Source organism: Theropithecus gelada, chromosome 2, assembly GCF_003255815.1.
Source record: "Theropithecus gelada isolate Dixy chromosome 2, Tgel_1.0, whole genome shotgun sequence".
Classification (NCBI taxonomy): Eukaryota; Metazoa; Chordata; class Mammalia; order Primates; family Cercopithecidae; genus Theropithecus; species Theropithecus gelada.
This window is the reverse complement of record NC_037669.1, coordinates 96,047,868-96,065,347: the sequence shown is the minus strand read 5'-3', so window position 1 is coordinate 96,065,347 and position 17,480 is coordinate 96,047,868. Positions and strand designations below refer to the sequence as shown.

General features: G+C 40.2%; 2 protein-coding genes across 8 annotated transcripts in view; both read left to right on the top strand.

Moving 5' to 3' along the window:
- The window catches only part of TOPAZ1 (testis and ovary specific PAZ domain containing 1), a 92,501-nt gene extending 83,910 nt beyond the window's left edge, over positions 1-8,591 (top strand). Inside the window, exons 19-20 of the mRNA XM_025377230.1 lie at positions 4,758-4,941; positions 8,280-8,591. Coding sequence (XP_025233015.1) covers positions 4,758-4,941; positions 8,280-8,499 — 404 coding nt within the window. The 3' untranslated portion in view covers positions 8,500-8,591. The remainder of the gene's footprint in view (positions 1-4,757; positions 4,942-8,279) is intronic.
- A 5,829-nt stretch (positions 8,592-14,420) lies between these two features.
- TCAIM (T cell activation inhibitor, mitochondrial) overlaps positions 14,421-17,480 on the top strand; it is a 71,460-nt gene continuing 68,400 nt past the window's right edge. For 2 of the 7 annotated variants that reach the window (XM_025377550.1, XM_025377556.1), the window contains exon 1: positions 14,421-15,802. The gene's annotated coding sequence lies outside the window, so the exon portion shown is untranslated. The remainder of the gene's footprint in view (positions 15,803-17,480) is intronic. The other 5 variants (XM_025377554.1, XM_025377551.1, XM_025377557.1 and 2 more) reach the window with 4 other exon arrangements.

Sequence of the window (17,480 nt, the reverse complement as noted above, 5' to 3'; positions counted from 1 at the left end):
GTAATAGAACTTTGTTAATCTACTTACAGCTGTTGTTCTCTAACAAATAAGCCTGGAAAACTAGTGCTTTCTCTAGTCCAAGCCACCTCGCAGGTATTTTAATTAGAAAATAATTCCATGTAGGTTCTAGATCTAGAAAAGAATTGTTTTTTCTGCCTTCATGCAGTAATTTGTCTTCAGCTACCATTTCTACCACTGTCATGTATATAACAAATATTTGAGTGCCTATTCTGTGTCACCCTGTACCAGATGTGTCAAATATCCTAGCCACTACTACCTGAGCTGGAAGTGTTTTTCAGGTGACCAGCTGTGATCAGTGTAGCAGGTGGTAACTTTTTTCCCCAACAAAATGGGAAAGAAAATATTAGAGTACATTACAGGTAGTGAGGTTAATTATTTGATAAAATTTTCATTTCAGTTGCATGTATGCACGTATGTATACTGGGTCATTATATAAAATGTGTTTCTTGTAGGTTATAATCAAAAAAAGTTTTGAAAGCTGTGTTTTCTTAAAAAGGATGATCAGAAATTTAGAGGAAAGATAGAATTGTTTGTTCATAACACCTAATTTCAATTGTGTAGTTATGTTTCAACTCTTTATACTATTTACCTTCAGACTTCTAGAAACCATACACATGCACATATAGGTGTGTGTATGTGATTTTAGTTTCTAGAATTGAAGTTAATGGGAATAATTTATTTTTCATGTAACTGCAACTTGGGGGAGATGCCATCAGAAGGTGTTTATATGCCACAGGAACAAGTATAAGCTCAGACATTTAAATGAGATTTTTATAAATATTTCTATTTTTTAGTTGGAAATAAAATTTTATATTAAAGCATCTAAACTTTATCACTTTAAAAAATTTTAACAACTTTACAGAAGTGTAATTCAAATGCCATACAATTCACCCATTTAAAGTATACAAGTCAATGGTTTTGCCGTATCTGAGAATTGGGTAACCATCACCATAATCAACTTTAGAATATTTTATTCACACCAGAAAGAAACCTCATATCCATTAGCAGTCACGCCTCATTCCCGCAAATCTATTCAGCCCTAGTAAGAATTACTTCTAATGACTTTTTTTAGCAGTGCGGTTTTATTTGTTTTTTGTTTTGTTTGTTTGGTTTTTTTTGTGAGATAGAGTATTGCTTTGTCGCCCGGGCTGGAGTGCAGTGGCCCGATCTCGGCTCACTGCAAGCTTGGCCGCCTGGGTTCACGCCATTCTCCCACCTCAACCTCCCAAGTAGCTGAGACTACAGGCACCTGCCACCATACCTGGCTAATTTTTTGTATTTTTAGTAGAGAAGGGGTTTAACTGTGTTCACCAGGATGATCTCAATCTCCTGACCTCGTGATCCACCTACTTCAGCTCCCTAAAGTGCTAGGATTACAGGCGTGAGCCACCGCGCCCAGCCTAGCAGTGTGTTAAAGCAATTAATGCCTGTGTACAATACAGTATCTTTGTTACTGGAACTTTTCCTTTTATCTAATCACACGTATTCCTTATTTCATATGCAGTGTAACTTCTGAGACTTACGCAGGTGAGATTAGGGGGTAAAGAGTCTTTTTGTTTTTTAAAGAATGTAACTGAATTATAAAACCATGAATAAAAATGAGCCATTTACAGCCAAATGAGTAATTTATAGCCACCGATCAGTCTTCAAAACATCTCATTTTCTAACAACGTTGACATTAAATTATATTGGAACTCCTTTTGGATTTATCTTCAGACATAGCTTAACATTGCAAGAAGAGCTTTTCAGTGGTGTATAACTGTGTCTAGTAGTACTTTATTTGGGACTTAAGGCTGACTTTCTTCAAGGCACTGTTAAGACTTAGTGCCAGTGCCTTTGTTTTGACTTTGTTAAAACTTTTTTGTTTTAATATTTTTATGACTTTATGGAGATAATTTCACATATCATGAAATTAATTCACTTAAAGTATATAATACATTCATTTTTGGTATAGTCACAGTCATGCAGTCATCACCACCGTTTAAGTTTAGAACATCTTTAACACCTTCAGAAAAAGAAATATTGTACACATTAACATTTATTGTCCATTCCCTGGTTGTCTCTTCTCTGTCTCCATGAATTTGTCCGTTCTAGACAGATCACATAAATGGAATCATTCAATACATGAGTTTTAGTGACTGACTTTTTTTTTTTTTTTTGAAGACGGAGTCTCACTCTGTCACCTAGGCTGGAGTGCAGCAGCGCAATCTCGGCTCACTGCAACCTCTGCCTCCCAGGTTCAAGTGATTCTCCTGCCTCAGCCTCCTGAGTAGCTGGGATTACAGAGGTGTGCCACCATGCCCAGCTAATTTTGTATTTTTAGTAGAGATGGGGTTTCACCATGTTAGCCAGGTTGGTCTTGAACTCCCAACCTCAGGTGATCCACATCAGCCTCCCAAAGTGCTGGGATTACATGTGTGAGCCACCGTGCCCAGCCATGACTGGCTTCTTAGCCTAGTGTTTTTAGATTTTAATGTTGTAGCATGTATCAATACTTTATTCCTTTTTATTGCTAAACAATATTCTATAGAATGGAATTTGTTTATTTATTGGTTGATGGACATTTGAGTCGTTTTCACTTTTTGGCTATTGTGAATAGTGCTACTTTGAATATTCATATAAGTTTTTATGTGTATATATGCATTCATTTATCTTGGGAGAATTACTGACTCATACAGTAAATCTATATTTAGCTTTTTGCCAAACTGCCAAACTGTTTCCTGAAGAAGCTGCACCATTTTATATTTATATTCCCACCGGCCATGTATGGGATTTCCTAAACATTTCTTTATATCTTCACCAACACTTGTTACTGTGTTTTTTATTTTAGCTTTCCTGCTAGTGGGTGTTAAGTAATATGTCATTACAGTTTTGGTTTTCATATCTCTAATAACTAATGATGTTGAGGACCTTTTCATACAGTTATTGGTCATTCATATATTTTCTTTTGAGAATGTCTATTAAATCCTTTGCCCTTTTTTTTATTGTAAGAGTGTATTCATACATACATACACATGTACATTTGCATTTATATACACTCTGGATACAAATCCCTTGTCAAATATATGAATTACAAATATTTTGTCCATCCTGTTGGACAAAGTTGTCTGTTACTTTCTTGATGGCTTTGCCTTGCTTTCATGCTAGACTAATCAGGAGGAGATTGTCTAGGGACAGCAGAGTTGCCTTCCTCATGTTCCTGATTTGTTCTCCCTTGTCCTAAAAATACTGCTTTTCTCTCAGAACTGAGAAGTCAGGAGAGAGATGTTATTAGTGTGTCTTTCCATTACTTCCCCCTCCCCCCAAATCAAATGTGAGTATTTTTCTTCTCACGTTTCATTTTGAGTGAAAAAAATCATATTAGTAGATTTCTGGTTAATCTAGTTAATTTGTTGTTTTCTATTTTTTAATTCTGGCAAGAAAAGTTAAATAAGAATGCATGTAAATTATACCTACCAAAAACTAGTGAAGTTAATGAGTTAACAGTTTGTTGCTCCTGGCAGTGATCTAGGGAGGTGGGAATATCTAGTGATTAGGAATCCAAAATCTGGAACCAGAAAGTGGGCACCCCAAGGAGGGTTAGAGAGCCTGAATGCTTACCAAAAGCCCCTCGTCTATGACATGGGAATAATAGTACCTAATTTCAAAGGTAGCATATTGTCAGATTAAAATGAGGTAAAACCCATGTGTTTATTAGCACATGTACCTGGCACATAGCAGGTCTTCAAAGATAAGCCATTACCCACATTAGAAAGATTTCTTGAAGAAACTTATTCTAACAAAACAAAACATTTTAAGCAAAATTTACATACAGATTTAAATTGGTTTCAGTAAAATATAATAATATAAAATTGCCTATATATAATTTGGATGTTCTAGAAGTTTTAAAGGTATTTCCCTATATATCACTGCTAATAAGCACCTAAACAATTTAAAAGTTAAATCTCTTCTCTTGAAAAGTGAAGTTTTAAAAACATGAAATGGTGAGTGTGGCTACAACACACAGATCACCTACAGGATGGAAATGTATTTTATGCCTAGTGCTTAGCACAATGCCATTTAGTAGCAACAGTAAATATTGCATAAACTATAATGGTACTATAAATAACTGTGCTAAAAAATAGTTATTCTGAAATTATCTTGTGTTTACTATGGCTTGAAATAAATGTTGTTTGCCGTAATAAGGCTCAAAAGTCATTTTTCAGAGTTTTTTTGTTTGTTTGTTTTAATGTTTCTCACTTTTTTTTTTTTTTTTTTGAGATGGAGTCTCACACTGTCACCCAGGCTGGAGTGCAAGGGCACAGTCTCGGCTCACTGCAGCCTCTACCTCCCAGGTTCAAGTGATTCTCCTGACTCAGCCTCCCCAGTTGCTGGGATTACAGGCACCCGCCACCACACCTGACTAATTTTTGTATTTTAGTAGGTTTCACCATGTTGGCCAGGCTGGTCTCGAACTACTGACCTCAAGAGATCCACCCGCCTCAGCCTCCCAGAATGCTGGGATTACTGGCATGAATCACCACGCCCAGCCCTTCTCACTTTTTATTTAATGTTTCAAAAACACTTTACAAAGAATAATGTCAAATATACTAGGATAAGCTATCGTGTAATTTGTTAATCTACTTCTAATGTGAAGATGTATTCTGTGTAAGTAATTATCACCTGTAGGTATTTCAGAAATCTAGGTTTTTACCTATTGGGTTTTAGTAAAGTTTGACCTATATTTTATTTTTCAGGTGCTCTTTCCTTGGGTTGCTACCCACCACTGGAAGGAAATTTATACCGAAAACTTCTTCTAATTCCATCTTATTTATCTGAGATTGAAATGCTCTTAGCTATTGAAATCTTCATGGTATCTAATGCTAGTAGTATTCAGAGTCCTGGAACTTCTACACAGATACTGCAGATAGTTTTGAAAAGGTTGGTTGACATAACTTTAACTGCGTTCTGAATGTAGATCTTGGCTCCCTACTCCCACCCTAGGATGTAAATGTTTTATGTGTTTTTATATATACATATATATTTATGTATATATTTATATGTGTACTTTGTGTGTATATTGCAAACTCTAGTATCATTTAAATTGAGAAAGGATTAGACCTGTTTGAGGCTTAAAACCAAACAAGTTAGTAGCATTCAGTAAACACTTTAGCAACTTCAAAGATACAGTTAAATATTCAAAGAGATGGATCCTCTTTAGGTACCAACCTTTCTTGTGTTTAGAGATCAGTACCTATAAAAATCTCTAGTCAACTCAAAAGATCAAAGGACTAGGGTCTAAAAGGGAAATACGTGATCATTTATTAGGTTCAGCCAGGAATACCATTGAAAATAAAGCCATCAGCCTAGTTTCTATATTTTATAATGCTATATATGCATAAATATTATAAAGTAGGTACTGTCCCAGAGTGACACCCTTTCATGTAATTTTGTTTGGAATCCTAGAATTTAGGCATACAGTAGATGGTGTGCCTAAATGGTAGTATGCCATATGATTTCTTGTCAGCCTTATCCAGGAAACTTGGAATATAACGATCTCTTGGGAATCCTGTTTTAGAGCTTCTTGACAAGAATTTTGCTTTAGTTTACAGGTGTGACAAACCAGATCCTCTGGTTGAATATTACATTAGTTATCTATTGCTGTGGAATAAATTATCCCTGGACCTAATGGCTTAAAACAGCAAATAGTATCTTAGTATCTGTGGGTCAGAAATTTCAGAGAGGTTTAGCTGGATTGTCCTGGCTCAGGGATTTTCGTGTGACTCAGAGTTTCTCCACATAGTTGGAGTCAGGATGTTGTCAAAAACTTTGGTCACCTACATGATAGCTTACTGGAGCTAGAGGATCCTTTTCCTTGATGACTCACTCAAATACCTATTGGGTGGAAGCCTCAGTTTACCACATGGGCCTCTCCATAGGTTGGTTAAGTGTCTTCATGACATGACTGACAGTTAGTTTCTCCCAGAATGAGTGATCCAAGAAAGAAAAAGCAAGGAGGAAACTGCAGGGTCTTTTGTGACCTATATCAAGCAAGAACTGTGAAGAGTCTGAGATTTTATCCTATTTGCAAGCTATAAGCTAACCTGCCACAGTTTCATAGATGGTAGCATAAGAGACAAGACTCCTGTGTTGGAGACAGAGGAATTTATTATTTGTGGTATGGCAAACAGCATGATTATCTGCATATTTGCATCATTTCCTCTTGCTCCTAAGTCCCATAGATGGGCCCACATGGATACCTACATATGCCATGAGTTCTGTAACAGGAGAGGAGTGCCCAGCTTAGGAAACCCAAATCTTTTATGAGTAATAAGCATACCTGCCCTTTGCTTTGCAGGGAGGTACTATCTCCATCATCTAAGACTATGAGCAAACCTGCCCTTTGCTCCAGGAGGAAAACTTATCTTTATCTTTCAAGGTTGTTCACTATATAATCCTGGTAATTTAGAACAAAGGGTAGGCAGTGACTCTTGCAAAACTTCACAAACTCAAGAGATCCATGGAGAGTTGTCATCCAACAACCTAGTATCCAAAGTTACATACTGTCACTTCTCTCCTTTGTTGTAGGTGAGTCTTTTGGTCCAGCCGACACTTAAGGGGAGGAGAATTAGGAAGTAAATTATTTTAGTTCCACTTTCAAAAAAACCCACTAAAAGTCACCTTTTTTCTTATAGTTCTTTTTTTTTTTTTTCCAGAGTGCTTCCTTATTTACCACTGTGCAGTATGGTGGATAAGGCATCTAGGCTCCCCATGATCCTAATGAGGTCATGGTTTTCTCATAGCTTTCTATTCCCCACACACATGCAACTTCTTTATTTATTTCTTGAATTTGGAAGGTATTTGTAACCATAGTGCATAACTAGTGGCATACCTAAATCTTTGATTTTGTCCAAGCCAATATATTTTCTCTATTGTCATCATGCTAAGCCCTGCCTTGTTACATTTACCTCTCTCTATGAGAGAGAATTGTATTCATCTTTAGACTTTTTTAAACTGCACATGGTTGGCATGTGCACCACCTACCAGATTCCCGGGCACCTCTTTCTAAGCTAGAATGTACTAGAAGGCACCTGACCAGTCTTTCCTCTCTGTGACCACTAGTTCCTGTTTCAACTGCAATTCCTCACTCTTGTCACTCTGGACCACACCGTGATGTTAATGCAGATAGGCTCCTACTCAGAACTTGCTGCTGGGCCCCGTAGATACCAAGAGTAGGAAGCAGTGAACACAAAGAAAAAGGTGATGCTTTATGTAACAGCCACATCTCTATTTTAAATAGTTCCCATTTCCTACCCCAGAGGAAAAACTGACATAAGGTGGGAATTTTATGCAAGTCAATGCAGTGACAATTGGTTGCAGATGGAGCTGGTAGAAAAATTATTAGAAAAATTAATTCTAGCACTTAAGGAAGCACCCTAAATCAGGATTGAAGAAAATAACCAGAAATATAATAAAGCCCCTATAGCTATACAATTTGCTACCAGACATTAGCTACATGTTAAGTATTTCCTTATAACTAAAAATAGTCAATATCAAAGTAAAACTAACATGTGAACATTAATTCTAAACTGGATTACATTTAGTATTTTATGCATTCTCAAGAAAAGATACAGGTAATTAGCTGTGTTCTAGATCAGTATTTTTCAAACTGGGTTGCAGACTATTTGTGTGGTGAAATCAATTTAGGGTGTTACAACCAGCATTATTTTTAAAATCAGGGTTTTTGTCATCAGGGTAAGTCTTGTTTTGTGAAATTTACTTTTTATGTATGAAGGTATATACTGGGCCATAATATGTCTTTTTTTTGGACAGAGTCTTGCCCTATCACTCAGGCTAGAGTGCAGTAGTGCAATCATAGCTCACTGCAACCTCAACTTCCTGGGCTCAAGCCATCTTCCCACCTCAGCCTCCTGAGCAACTGAGACTACAGGTGCACGTCATCATACCCAGCTAGTTTTAAAATTTTTGTAGAGACGAAGGTCTCACTGTGTTGCTCAGGCTGATCTTGAGCTCCTGGCCTCAAGCGATCCCCCCAACCTGAGCCTCCAAATCGCTGAGCTTATACCACTACACCTGACCAAAATGCCTTTCTTACTGTGGGTCATGATCAAAAAAGTTTGAAAGCCACTTTTAGAAGAATATGGTGAAAAGACGATCATAGCTTAGTACCAGTAAATGTAAATTACTATCTTTTGAAGAAACTATATAGCTTATCTTTTTTTAAGAGTTTCTGACTTTATGAGGTGTTCGTTTTATAGGTGTGAAGACAACCAGTCTCGGAGCAATGATGATTATCAAGCTGCAGTAGAAAGGTTAATTATGGCTGCTCGTATATCAGATCCAAAGCTTTTTGTTAAACACATGACTGTCAATGTTAATAAGGAACAGGTTTATAGTTTGGAACATTGTTCTGCCCTGAAATGGTTAAAAGAGAATATGAAGTGGGCTGGAAAGGTTTGGCTTTTCAGTAACCATTAGTTAATATTAAGTCTGCTCTTTTTTTTTTTTTTTTTAGTTCAAGTAATCATTGTTGAAAATAAAGGCAATAAAAATAGACAGTTTTCACCATATTCAGCTCTTTGACTTTGTTGGCTTACAGCAAGTTAATAGTTTTAAAGCCCTGAAAATTTTTATTGATACGTAATTTTCAGTAAGTTTATTCACACAGAAAAGTGACTTTTCAGATTACTTTTTGACTTTAAAAGAAACTAAGCATATTAAATCCCAATTTATTCTGAAATCCAAAACTGAATACTGTGCAGCATTTAATAAGAGGGAGACATAACGGAAAATATACAAGCAGGTAACTGGAATCTTCAGAAAAACATTTAGGGTTATGAAATAGGTTTAGTGTGTACTCAGTCCAGTCTCTAAAGCTATACTACGTCTGTAATCAAGAATAATAATATATTGAAAATGAACACAAAAATTCAGAATACTTTCTGAATTACACCAAAAAAGTTTAAATTACCCTCAGAATGATTTTCCTTTCATGTATCTTAGAATACTAGATGAGTTTTGAAAATTTATGTGCATTACACTAGATAAGACACAAATATACCCAAAACTTAATTATCTAAACAAGGATTCTTCCTTCCAAACCAATTTAGGAAGTTAAAACTCTTCTGAAGTCATATTCAGAATATATATCACATTCTCCAAGGTGGTAGTCCTCATCTTTGATACTTTAAACCATAATTTAAAATTGTTTAGATTTTAAAAAGTATGAATAAGGTGAGTAATAAGTTGTAACTAAGGGGACCGAAAGTTTGTTTTTTTTTTTTTTTTTCCTGAGAAAGGGTCTTACTCTGGAGTACAGGCTGGAGTACAGTGGCATGATCATGGGTCATTGCAGCCTCAACCTCCCGGGCTCAAGTGATCCTCCCATCTCAGCCTCCCATGTAGCTGAGACTACAGGTATGCACTGCCATGCCCGGCTAATTTTTGTTTTTTGTTTTTGTTTTGAAATGGGGTTTTGCTATGTTGCCCAGGCTGGTCTCAAACTTCTGGACTCAAGCTATCTGCCCACCTTGGCCTCCCAAAGTGCTGGGATTACAGGCACCGGCCACCATGCCCAGCTGGACCGAAAGTATTTCTTAAGGGAGTTCACAAAATATGGTAAATAGCAGCATCATTGGAATAAGTCTGTAACATCACAAGACTAGGGAGGTTAAATCCTAGCTCTTGCCAAAATGCCTGATTACTATGGATGAAATGTAGAACGAATACTATCACAAATGGGATATGGGGAAGTGACGCAGGTGACATCAAGAAAGATACCCAGTTCTTTTTTTTTTGAGATGGAGTCTTGCTCTGTCGCTCAGGCTGGAGTGCAGTGGTGCGATCTCTGCTCACTGCAAGCTCCACCTCCCAGGTTCACGGCATTCTCCTGCTTCAGCCTCCCAAGTAGCTGGGACTACAGGCGCCCAACACCACGCCCGGCTAATTTTTTGTATTTTTAGTAGAGATGGGGTTTCACTGTGTTAGCCAGGAAGGTCTTGATCTCCTGACCTTGTGATCCTCCCCTCGGCCTCCCAAAGTGCTTGGATAGATACCCAGTTCTTTAGTATGAAGGAACTGGGTGACTATAACCTGCCATTACTTCAGTGGAGCACCTAGGAAATGAATTAGGTTTGGAGATCACTTTGAGGCACCTTTGAAAACAAGGGGAGAATAGAAAGTGGGCAATTGGTAGATTAGTCATTTCTACAAATGATAACTGAAACTCTAAGAAAGGAATTAGAGAAGTATGTGACCTCTGAGATGCTGGTGGCAAAGATGTGTTAGGATGAAGTAGGAGGGAAAGGATGATAAATTAAGCTTTTAGGAAAAATGGCATTGGATGGAATGGTTTACAAGTGTCTGGACTGGTTTCTAATGACAAGTTAAGACCTTATTGCTGGAACAAATAGAGGCATTTTTACCTGTCAACAGTGCCAAAAGATAGAAAAGGGAAAGGAGCGTTAATCATTGCTGGGTGTGAGGTGTCAAAGCCCTGACAAGAAAAAGTGTTGGCGCTCGAGCAGTAAGAAGAATACTGGCAACAGTACAGGTTTGAAAAGGAAGTTTCATTAGATAGATAGAATGCTGCAGAAGGATGCAGCAGGGCACTTCAGCAAGAGAGGACTGAGCTCGCCACAGTGGAGTTTTCCTTAGGAGTATTTATAGACCTTTGAGCAGGAGCTTAAGGGTAATTTGGACCATATTAGCCATGTAGGTAATGATAAATGATTATATTTGTAGCCATTTTGGTGCCTTGATGTTAGCAAGGGTTGCACAATGAGTTTTGACATGCATGCATTTGGAAATGTGTAGAAATTCTGGTTACTTACAAATTTGGGGAAAGAAGCCTGGTATCAGATGCCAGGTTTTGATATTGGGGAAGTCTAATTACTTCTAAATTCCTCAGGTAAGGAGTTTTGCCTAGAGATGGTCTGCTTGATGGCCACCAGGTGATCTTTGCTCTTCTCATTTTCCCCCAGCAGATATTTTGGTCAAATCTTTGACCCTTTCTATTCCCCCATGACCCTATGTACCTGCTGCCTATTATGGCTTCAAGAAAGGGAAAATGGCACAGTGAAGAGGGGTGTCAGGTCTGTCTGGCTACTTCCTGCTGAAAGGGAGCATTGAGGGGATGTCACGTTTTTCCCTTTCTTGCTCTCTGTCATGAAGGGTTATGAAAAACTTGTTTTGGGGACAGGAGACACCAGATTCCATCAAGAGGTGCCATATAAGTGGAAGTTGCTGTTGCAGGCTGGTATTGGGATTACATAATCATCTGTAGGTGGAATCATTGTAATCTGGAAGATAGAAACTTAATGAGAGCATTAAAGAAGCAGGGACCAAATATTAGAAGAAGAATAATGAGGAATAAAGGTCCAAGGAATGGGAGAAGCCAGGTGATTTTTGGAAACCAATTAGTAAGGATTTTGGCCCAGTTTGGGTTACTTTGAGAAAGTGTGTGTAGCCATTTGGTTTGTTTGAAAATCTCTCGATTTGTATTTATATTCTCCAGACATATTAATGTAGGTGCAACACATTTTGTTGATGACAGCACAGATGACTCCTTGTTCAGATAGGAGGTAATCTAGCACTCTTCTGTTATCAAAAACCATTCCTACTAGTGAGGTTAAAGACTTTTCTAGTGGTGATAGATTTGTGCTAGTTTTTGCTAAGCTATTTTGAGGGAGGCAGTAAGTTCCCGCAGTGTGATTTCATGATAAGTACAACCTCCCCAAGGGGTGAGAGTTGTGAGGATTCCAATAACTCCAGCAATAAGTCCTAGGACCCTTTTTCTTCCTGAATGGGATTCTAGATTGGAAGTTATGTTTAAGACAGTGATTTGGGCAGGAGCTATTGTACCCAGAGTACAGTCATCATAATGAAGAGAATTATCAAGGTGGGATAGGGCCAAAGCTTGAAAAGGATTTAAATAATTAATAGCAGTGCCACAAAACCATAAGAATCCAGGAGGGGCAGATAATACATTTTTGAGGCTTCTTGGACTAAGAGGGCCACCACTGCTAAGGCTCTTAAGCCATCCCTGGGATACTAGGTCTAAAGTTTTTTTAAAAATATGCCATAGGGGCAGGCATGGTGGCTCACACCTGTAATCCCAGCACTTTGGGAGGCCAAGGCAGGCAGATCATGAGGTCAAGAGTTCGAGACCAGCCTGGCCAACATGGTGAAACCCTGTCTCTACTTAAAATACAAAAATTAACTGGGCGTGGTGGTACGCACCTGTAATCCCAGCTACTCAGGAGGCTGAGGCAGGAGAATCACGTGAACCTGGGAAGCAGAGGTTGCAGTGATCCAAGATCACGCCATTGCACTCCAGCCTGAACAATAGAGTGAGACTCCATCTCAAAGAAAAAAAAAGTGCTATAGGGCACTTAAAGGGCCCCCCAGTCTGGGGCTAAGACTCCCAAAGCTATTCCCTTTTGTTCATGTACATACAAAAAAGGCTTAGTCACATCTGGTAGGGCTGAGGTCAGGGCTGAGATTAAAGCCTGTTTGAAAGTGTTTAGAGCATGTTTCATATCATTAGTCCAGAATAGAGGCTGTTCCTCAGTTCCCTTGAGGGCTTCATATAAAGATTTTGCTATTAACCCAAAGGAAGGAATCCATATTCTGCAAAACCAAGCCTTACCCAAAAATGACTGAAGCTGTTGTTTACCACGGTTGTCATGTTTAAGATCTTTATAAGCACTACAAAGGCTTTTTCACTGGGAATTAAAATAAGACCCCAAAATTTAACCCTTTGTGTGGATATTTGTACTTTAGAAGGAGATACTTTGTACCCACAATTAGCAAGTTTGTTTAGTACTAATACTGTATTTTGGTTTGGAATAACCTTGTTAGGACTACAGATTAGTAAGTCATCCACATACTGAAGTAGATTGCTATCTGGGAGAAGCTGCAGGGGCTCTTTTAGTGAAGTGTTAATATAGCTAGAAGGTGGGGCCTTAGCTGTAAATTAGATTGTAATTTTGTAAATCACAACCTAATGGAACAGGGCAGCTTGGCTGAAAAGGAGTAGAGGAATAGCCTTTCATTTTACAAGGGAGTGGTGGTGTGAAACAGCCTCATTGGGGTTTTCCATCAATATCCATGAGGAAAATGGAGGAGTGACACATTGGGCCATAGTAAATGTTTAAAGCTGAATAACTGTCCATTGTACCCATGAGTAATATTACCTGTTGTTCAGTCACAGTCAGATTTGCCCTGGGCTCATCCACAGAGATGGAAAAGACAGGGCCATGGATGGCTTCAAAGGCCCCATCCAGAGGATGGATGACTGACATTTCAGAGGTTTGATCATAATCCAGGCATAGAATTAGAGGTACTTGCCCTTGCCCTCACCCTCACCCTTGTTCTACAGGATCCCCTTGTTAGGTTGGTGAGATTGTGGCTGTCATAGCCTAGAAGGAAGAGGTGGCCCCCGTTCACGAGGGAGGGACACTCACTCTTCCAATTTGCAGTGAGGACAGGGTCCCAGGGATGACTTGCAACCTGGAGGTTTGGGACATTCTCAACTTCAGTGTCCTTGATTTCTGCAGTGATGACAGGCTCCCCTTCTGTTAGTGTTATAGGGATGAGCCTTGGGGTTATTGGCTAATGAAAAAGAATGTGCCAATGTTGTCTCAGTATAATTAGCTTGGTGACAGCATTTTTCCTCCTCCAATTGAGCCTTTTTTTTTTTTTTTTAATGTTTCCTCCTGGTTATTGAAAACCTTAAAGGCTGCTTTTAATAAAGTACAAAAGGGAGTCTGTGGGCCTTTCTCTAATTTTTGGACTTTTTGTCTGATGTCTGGGGAAGGCTGACTTATAAAATGTATGGGCAGAAGGGATTGGCCCTCAGGGCTTTCAGGGTCTAAATTTGTATATTTATGCATAGCCTCCATCAGTCTAGCTGGAAAAGGGCTGGGTCCTTGGTCCTGAGTGATCTATCATAATTTAGAAAAATTAACAGGTTTTATTACAGTCTTTTTCATTCCTTCCAACAAACATGTTATCACATAATCTTCTCTCCCCGTCTCTGTTTGGGCTGGCATTGGCAGCATGGTATTGCCAATTGGGTTCTGTGTTGGGGACAGCTTCTGCCCCGGCTCTATTATTAGGATTGCCAACATGAGCTTCATCTGCCCAAACTCGAGCTAAAGACCATGATTTTTCTTCGTGGGAACAGCAAATAGTTAATACCACAAATGTGTCTTGCCAGGTTAACTCAAAGGCAATAAAGCCCGAAATTCTTGAATGAACTTAGAGGGATCCTGGCTAAATGAACCCAACTTGGATTGAATTTGCCAAAGATCAGACAATGGAAAAGGGACATGAACTCAAATTGTTCCCAAATCTCCGTTTGCCACCTTGTGGAGAGGCAAAATATTTGGGGGATTTTCTGAGGACTCTGTACTAGTGGCATATGTAACTCCTGTGCGAGTATGTGAGGGTGATAAAGTATCTGGATGGTAGGGGGCAGGGGTTGATTGGGGCATGGAGCAGATGGCAAGGGGTACACAATGAGTTTTGACATGCGTGCATTATGGAGATGTATAGAAATTCTAGTTACTTTTAAATTTGAAGGGAAGAAGTCTGGTACCAGATGCTGGCTTTAGATAACAGGGAAGTCTAGTTACTTCTAAATTCCTGAGGTAAGGAGTTTCTGCCTCAGGATGGTCTGCTTAATGGCCACCAGGTGATCTTTGCTCGCAATTCTATTTGCCTGACTTCATCTGTGGCAGTTTCTGGGTGCGGGGGTGGGGGGAATCAAAGTTACAGGAACAAAATAAAACCAACAGTAAAACTTTCATGCTGACTAGAGAATGCTTAACGTTTAAAAATAGGTGTTGAATGGGCCAAAGCCAAACAACGCAAGCCGGAAAAGAAATGTTTAAAAGTTGGCTATATTTATACAAGAAAAACCAAAAGAGATAATTAAATGAGACTTTTAAAATTCGGGGCTCTCCACTGAGGCTCGTCCCCGGGCGCCAGCTCCGGGAGTTCGGCAGAGGCTCGTCCCCTGCCAGGGCGCCTGAGGCAAGGGACCGCACGGCGCATGCGCGTCTTCCAGCAGCCCCTTTCCCCTTCTTCCCCAAGATCCAGCGCGTGCTCGGTTGCCCTTCTCCGTTCCCTGCGGACCCTTGCGTCAGGACCCACCACCTGCCGGCCCATCATTTTCCGAGTCCCTGCGGCCTAGTCGGAGTGCTCGCTCGCGCCTCCTAAAGCTTTCAGCGGAGGGCGCCGAGACCCCTGAGGGCAGCCGGTAAGAAGGCGGAGGGGTGGGGGCCTCAAAGCTCGCGGGGAAGGTGCAGCAGTCACTAGAGTGCTGACGTCAGCTAGAGGCAGGGCACCGCGGAAGGTTGAATCCACGCCCTGGCTGCGCGCAGGCGCTATAGGGGGAAGGCCTGGCACGCTCCAGCCAACCAGGGCGTCACCTGCAGCCCGTCCCCCTTCCCAGGCTTGCCTCCAGCGCTCTGCCGCCGCCGGAGAGGGGAGGGTGTTGGGGACAGGTGGAGCCGGGAGGGTCCAGCTGAGAATTCGGGGTTAGGGGCTCAGAGAGCACTGCGGCTAGGAGCCCGTCAGAACCTGTCGCCCAGTGGGGCCAGGGCAGGTGGGAGCGCCTGGCCGTGCGTCGCGCGTTGGTTGGCCGGCTGACGCCCCGGTGCGCATGCGCGGCCGAACAACCCTGCGGGCGGAGCGAGTGTCCTCTCTCCTGGTGTACTGGGTGGGAGGTGGAACTGGTCGGACAAAGCCCTCGCGTCGGACCCTTGCCAGAACTGTAAGGAGCAAGAGGGGAGGGACTCCGGTGGTGCATTCATGCCCCTCTCAGGGTGGGAAGCGGGGTCGGAGGGGAGTGCTCAGAGCCACCTTAGCGCAGAGTGCTAACTTTTGAACTGAGGCGGTGCGGGGGGCCGCAGTATCCGCATCGCATCTACATTTTAACTCGCTTTGAAATGAGAACGTAAAGACGATTTAGGTTTTATTGTTTCCGACTTATATTTTACCGAGGTCTTTGGTTTACGGGAAATTGTTACCTACTAAATCTCATATAGCAAGAGATTGAGAAAAGGAAGCTACAGAATCTAGGCTAATTTATCTGATAGCTTTTCCTGCTTTTACTCTTTTTGCCTTTTCCCCCTACTCTAAAAAGTACATATTCAACTGAAAAGGCCATGAAAATTGCCGCTTTTATCCGTCCTTGATGTAACAAACTGCGTTCAGAAACCTTACAGGATAGTCACTAAAGGAAGTCACAGTTCAAATGAGAGTGGCATGATATTAATTTTGTTAAATTACTTTCAAATAAAAGTTGTGCCAAATGGTCAAAGCTCAATCCTGGGAGCTCTATTTGGCACACACTGTTATTCTTTCTGTGTTAGTTGAAAGTGATTTAAGCAAAACAAAACCGTTTTTCGTGTACTCTTCCATAATTTGGATTTTTCACCGATTTACGTATCTTTCCTCCAAATTTGGTTTGAAACTGCACAGATTTAATGCCTCAGCACAGATTTTAGGTAAAATTTGAAATTTTCATTTTATGAAACAGAAGCTAATATCACTATTAAGTAGATTAAAGTAGTCATTTACCATGGTTTGTAAATAAATTGTATCCTTCCTGGTCCTCTGCCCCTTTCCAGGAAAGGCACCATTTCCTTAGAGAAGACCTTCCTGAGTGCTCCCCGTCCCATTCTAAATGTAGCGTCTGGGAGTTTCTCATATTCTGTGCATGTTTGTATTATTGCATTTACTGCGTTTATAGTTATCTGCTTGTGTCTGTTTTTACACTCCCCCCTCCCTCTAAAAGTATTTTGAGTGTTAGAATTGTCTTAATATTTTTCTAGTCCCAATGCTTTACGCAGGACCTGGCCCATAAGTGATGATGAATGGGTGAGTTAAAGACTCAGTATGCCTTCCAAGTCTGATAAGACAGTGCAACCTCTTTAGTTATTTTATAGCATTTTCCATGTGGAAGTATAGTGGGCTAAGTGCAGTATGGACAGGAACCACCTATGTAACAATTTGTCTGAAGAGGAGAAGCCTGCAGTTGATGTGGATGCCCTAAGCTTTTGGAGCTAGTGTCTGAATGAGAGCACCCACCTCTACTCTGAAGCAATGTGTCTTCAGTCAGCTGATAGTAATTTGATTTTTTGTGTAGCTAGTCCTGAGAGAGTAAGAACATTATATGTGAATCTTCTAGTTGTCTTAGCATTCATAATCTCAAAGTAAATTTACAGATTGACATTCTAGTTATCAGGCCTTCTAATTTAGCTTTCCCAAAGTCCGCATATATCTGTTTGAAGTGATAAAATTGGGTTCTGTTCTTACAAAGTTAAAGACTAACCCAAGATCTGGGCGTTAGGAAGAGGCAAGCAGCCATGCCTGCCAACCTGCTGGACTCTTAACATTGTCTCTACTTAGAATTTTGTTTTTTTAGTCTGAAAAGTACGTAAACCATA